Source organism: Fulmarus glacialis, unplaced genomic scaffold (assembly GCF_000690835.1).
Source record: "Fulmarus glacialis isolate BGI_N327 unplaced genomic scaffold, ASM69083v1 scaffold8388, whole genome shotgun sequence".
NCBI classification, from domain to species: domain Eukaryota; kingdom Metazoa; phylum Chordata; class Aves; order Procellariiformes; family Procellariidae; genus Fulmarus; species Fulmarus glacialis.
The window spans coordinates 31,754-37,753 of NW_009228877.1; the positions used below are offsets into that span (position 1 = coordinate 31,754).

At 37.1% G+C, this 6,000-nt stretch overlaps 1 protein-coding gene across 4 annotated transcripts in view; it reads left to right on the top strand.

The window, feature by feature from the left end:
* The window catches only part of STAU1 (staufen double-stranded RNA binding protein 1), a 28,160-nt gene extending 26,527 nt beyond the window's left edge, over positions 1-1,633 (top strand). For 3 of the 4 annotated variants that reach the window (XM_009583635.1, XM_009583633.1, XM_009583636.1), the window contains one exon: positions 638-1,633. In XM_009583635.1, the coding sequence (XP_009581930.1) occupies positions 638-725 (88 nt within the window). In that variant the 3' untranslated portion in view covers positions 726-1,633. Of the gene's footprint in view, positions 1-88; positions 137-637 lie in introns of all 4 variants that reach the window. The other variant, XM_009583632.1, reaches the window with a different exon arrangement.
* Positions 1,634-6,000: the final 4,367 nt, after the last annotated feature.

Below are 6,000 nucleotides of genomic sequence, written 5' to 3' on the forward strand. Positions count from 1 at the left end.
CCATTGACTTTCCCTTGCATTAATGGAAACCTCTAACCCTATGATGTTCTATAAACAAATAAGATGCGAGGGTTTTTTCCTTTGCCAGAAAAGTTAAAATGCCAAAGGCTGTTATCTTCTGCAGAAGGATGAGAGGGTTTTATGATCAAGCTCATAACTTTCATGTGTCAAATGCAAATTACTAATCAGGAGCAAGTGGATAAAATGTAATGGCTGTGATACAGAGCTATTCTGACTGCGATCTCTCTGCTTAAACTCTTTGTGTACATATATTTGTAAATAGTGTGACTTCCCAGTGTGTTTAAGTGTTACAGCTGCTCCTCTCTTTCTAGAAATCTTCCATATGTAAAATGTAAACAATGTATAGGTTTCACAGCTTGCTTTCAGCAGAAACATGGAGGGATTGCAAATTACTCCCTTTGACCAGGGGTGGAAAAAAAAAGTTTAGCCTCTCATTTAGATAATAAGCTGTTAAAGTGGTGGAATTAACGAAGTGCTAATTGATTAAAAATGGAGGCCAGTTATATGGAAACAAATTGTTATAGGCACCTCAAATTCTTTGTATCTGATTTAGAAGCATCTTATTTGTGGAAATAGCGTTTTATCTCCTAAGTAACAGGTGTTTTCTCATTTGTAGATGTGTGAAACAAGAAATGGAAAGTGACCCTCTTCTCAAACCGGCTAACTCAAACACTTTGGGACAAACACTGGACAGCACTGCCTAAAAAAGGCTTTTGACTGGACCCAAACCTGAAAGCACCAGAGAAAATCAAATGCTTCCTATTAATGTAACCTAACTGTTTTAGAGTGCTACAGTCTTTACAACCTACTGTAGTGTCTAAATCATAACCGTTGCTTTCTTTTCAAACAGCGATAAATTTTTAGTTTCATTATGTTGTTTTGATTGAAATGACACTATAAATTTTTCATTTAAAAGTTTCTTAATTGTATCTAGAACAATAGCACAGTTTAGAAACTTTGTCTTCTGAGACTGACATGTTATCTGTGAACTAACTGGGGAAGATCATATCCATGTATGTGGTTATTTTGTTTTTATTGAAATAGCAAAGTTTCACTGGAAACAAATTGTGTGCCCACCATTTTAAAAAGTCCAATGTTTTCGCAAACCTAGCTTCATTATCCAACGGTTGAATGAATTAAAACACTTTAGGAATTTTAAACTTTGTTTGATCATTTTTGGTTAATTTCTAGTTTTCTTGAGTGGGGGGTAGGGGAACTCGAATGCAACATGACTTTAAATGATCTCTGATCTATGTTTTAAGGATTGTGTGTATAGATGGCACACAGCTCACTACATTACAGGATATGATCTCAATGTAGTGCATATAAAACCGCAGATTGATTTTCCTTGAGTGCTTTATACTGTTTAATTACATCTCCATGTAGGGCTGAAAAAAATTACCTATGTTTATATATAAACTGTGTTGCTTTTGATGTTGTGTTATTGCGCACTGAACTGTGCGCAATAAAGTTTTTTGCATATGGTCCAGGTAAAGCACGATAGCCTTGCAAGTTAAGTACTGCTTCAGTTCATTGTTTACGCTGGAATTTTTTCTCCCCATGGAATGTAAGTAAAACGTAGTGTTTGTCACCAATAAATGGTAATACTAAATTTTTTTGGTTAATTTATTCTTGTATGCCACTACAGGGGCTGCTTTTTTATAGGATTTGTAATGCTTGTGATATAGTACGGGCAGTATTGTAAAGCTATGGAGTAACTGTACAATGGTTATCAATTACATATAAATAACTACTATTTAGTAATGTGGAGGATGTGAAAACCTGGCAAGGTCAAGGAAATTCAAAAGTAATGTGTGGGTACATTTTGTTATTTGTGCCACAGTGTGTTAGTGCAACTGTATTACTGGGAGCTTAAACTAAAGTTACGATTATGACAAGAAACCTGGCACAACAGGTTGGTATGATTTCAAAGTTTAAGTCTCTACTTTTAAGTTTCCTTGTTTGCTTGTACTTTGAGTCATAACCTTGCCTTGCACTTAGTAATTTTTGGGGGGTAGTACTTTCAAAACAAAACTTTCCCTCTAGCAACAAAAACTGGCACCATAGACTGACACATGACAGTGTATCATTTGGATGTGAACGACGCTCAGTGTGTACTTAACTGGTAATCTGTAGCAGCACTTCCTAATTCAGTCTGCAGTGTGTGTAGTAACTCTTGTCACAGAAAGCAGTTACGGCATATGCTGCGTCTCAAAGCTGAAGGTCTTGGCCATTTTATTTGCGTTATCAAGAGCAATTGGGCCACATGAACTGCATACCAAAATTTTATTGAATCAAGTTGGTTTTGATCATTATAAGCGCAAAAAACATTGTAAAGTTTTTTGGGGGTTTTTTTTTGTTTTTTTTTTTTTTTACATTTGTAGAACTAAAATGCTGTACATTTAAAAATTAAAAGAAACTTGCTAGGCTGAGGCTTTGTATTGCAAATTCTTACAACTTAGAAACTACTTTCCAAACAATTTATATTGCAAAACAGATACCACATTGATAGTGGTGCAAATGGTCTCCCTGCATTTATCCGCTGCTACTTAGGAGTTTTCTCTTTGGATGGGAGAGGAGCCTATTCTTCTGACTATTTTGCAGCATTCATTTGTTGATATTCCTATGTTTCATATGAACCTTAATTAAGGTACTTTGCCACAGATACCTCTGTTTCAATACTCTTAAATGCATCTATCATCTTAGAGGTGCTATGTAAGAGAAGGTTCTTTTGTCAAAGACCTTGTAATCACAGCCTCATGGTGGAAGACTTCAGGTCACTGTGTGGATTCTAGGTAAGCCAAAGTGAGTTCTAGATAAAAGTGTGTTTTTTCTAGAGCACTACAATCACTTGCTTTTTCTGTTGTCTCCTTTGTGCTTGATGCAGCAAAGGCTAGGAAGAACCTGAAGGCTTTATATGACGCTGTTGTTCAACAGATACTAAAATGCTCTACGAAGAATACAAATGAGGTGAAGGTGAAATTCTCTGACTGCATTAGACTAGCAGGCTAGTACTGGTATAAAGCATACATTTCTGAGTACTAGGAGAGTGCTGTCTGCAAGACACCTCACCTTTTTGGATTCTTTCTTTGAACTTTTTACTTTTGTTTTTGATCTTAAGAAACCTTTTGACTGTGAGGGAATGAGCTGGAGCTTCTGAATATGAATATCAGTGTACATTAACTTGGGCTTCATGCCACATGTTTCAGTAAAGATCCCGTTACAGAAAATTTAAGTATAGGACCTGTTCCAAAATTACTTTCTCATATTCAGATCTTAATTGGTTAGGGTTGTTCTCCCACAAGCAGATTTTACCAAGCATTTTTCTCCCCATTATCTTGTTTGACTCTGCTTAAATTACAATAAACATTTTAATAAACTAAAGCATTTTTTCCTGTGGTTCTCCAAAAGTATTTGGCAATATGGCCAAATCTGAGTGTTCCAGAATCTGCTGATGTTTAGTAAATTGTGAAATTTTGCACTCAAAATACTCAGTTCAGTTCAGATACAGAGAACTTCCCTTTAATCACTTTCAAATGGGAGTAGGAAAACAAAGTATTTAGTCCAATCTGTCAGGACTAACTATTGTGCTAACATCACTATCAACTGAGATAGTGATCTTGTTTCTTTTCAGAATTTACCACGTTATTATCCCAGCCTGTTAAATTATACCGCCAGTGTTCTGCAGGTAGGGCTGTCCTTAGGCCACTGCTTCAAAGTGCGGAGGAAGGAGTTCTGATCCTACGGGGCTTCCACTCCTCATTTAGTAATGTGTAACTGAGGGCGATTCCTGAGGACGCAGGTCACTGGGGGACAGGAGATGTGACTTGGCAGAACGAGTCACCGAATTTCAGTGCATTCCGGTCTTGTTCATTTGGACCTTTTTTAAAGCCTGCCCATCCTACTTCCAAATGTGGAGCATACAGGCTCAAAGGAAGTAGCTGAGGAGGTTGGAAACTAGATTCTGGAAATATTTATGTTCATTTTCCAGTAGTTCAGCTTGTAAATAAGATCAGCAGAGACCACACAATGTAGGCAACATATGTTCCTTCACCAAAGAAAATGTCCTGTCTGCCTGTACTCCTTCACATTGTCTAGACTTTGACAGACTCCAGTCTTCTTCACGTTGTTATTTTCTGGTATTGCAAAGAAAGCACTCATTACTGCTTTCTCAAATTTCAAAGCCTTAAGCCAGCGCCTAAATTCTAGCAGCTTTTGCATTGCTTTCCTTCAAGCCTTTTCTTATTCTTAAAAGCATACAGCTGCACTTAATAGCGGCTCCTGTCAAAAGAATGATACTGTGCCACTGTTCTTTGAAGAGGTGCAGTCAAATGTCTTGTTTCAATGCTCTGTGTGAGAACCTGAAAAGTGGCTGTGTAGATGTGCTGCATATGAAACCTGACCAATGAAGCCTTTTTCAGTGCTGTGTTGTCAAGCTTAAAGACTGCTGCTCAAGTCTCCTATTTTAAGTAACAAGTTGCAGTCTGAAGTTGGTGTACAGGAAGGAACGTAGTCCACGTTCATCCAGGGATTTTGGAGCATTATCTGCTTTCTTGAATGGGTCAATTGGCTATCCTTGAGATAAAAAACTGCATCACATGGAAGTTAAAGGGGAATAACGAAAATTGGTCAGGGAATTCTTTTAAAGCAGAATATTTTATTTGTTAGTAGAAAGTCCTGACTCCCCAAAGGAAGAAACATGACTTTTCATGATCCATCATTTTTGGATTCAGGATGGAGGTCTTAAAGAAAAGGAGGATTTGTGCAAAAGTTATTTTTGGGAATGCTAACCTGTAGGATAGCTAAAATGTGCCTACAGAATGAGAAGCAGCCTGGATTCACTGCGATACCAGTTTGTTCCATAATATTAAAATACATTCCCATAACTTGTTGTTGTTTTGTTTTAGGATATAGACAGCTGATATTTCCTTAGGATAAATCCTATCTGAAAGGATTCGGTTGAGGAATCTAGAGTTAGCAGGGTGGTTACTCTTGTTCTCAATTCTCTGGCCAAATTTTAGTACCATACATCAGAGTTAAATGTGGCTGTACTTGGAGTTCCACTGCAATTATTGTGTTACGTAAGGATCAAACCAAAATTTTGTTCTAACCCACTGATCAGTTAAAAATAGTTTTATTCTGTCCTAACGTATAAAGACAAATGCTGGAGGTTCCACAAGTGCCTAACTGCAGGAAGGGATAGGATGTGTGTATACCACTTCACTAATCTTCCTGTTCTGTGAAGCAACCACATAATTGTTTGCTGCTTTTATTTTGAAAGTCTGCAGATAGAAACCAACAGAATAGGCGTGAACCAGTGTAATACCTTCCTTAAGGTCTTCTATATTTAAGTACTTTTATTTAGATGACTCCTCTGTTTAAGCTCAGACCAAGAAATGCTGCTCCAGAGGTGGTTACAAATCTGAAAATACTCAACTTCATCTCTGTGTCTGTGACATGCTGTGTTCTTCCCTTTATCTGCTGACTGGACGTGTACACTTATTTAATACCCAGGAACTTCTGAGCAAGAACCTGAACATCCCATGGAAGGAGGCTGGGAAAAAAAATTAAGTTGTTAGAGCAAATTAAAATCTCTAGGGTAGTCATTTAATCTCTGGATTAGAACTGAATAAAAGCATACAGATGGCGAATAATACTTATCCAAGAGTGTATTTTATTCTCTGACAAAACAAATTATTTTGTATACCACTAGCAGTATCCTAATGCAACAAAATTGTATTTTACTAGAAATGAAAAAATTACAGTGTTTTTAAACTTTACTAATCTGCTACTAGAGGATGGTTTAGATGCTAAATGTCCCGTGTTAATGATGTAGAAAATATCCTTCACAGAGTATGCTTTCAATACTTTCATCCTCTGCTACCATTCTTTCATTTATCTTCACTATTTCCAACCAAAAGATAGTCTTTTATGTTTAAATGCTTCCCCCCCCCCCCCCCCCCCCCACACAGACAACTG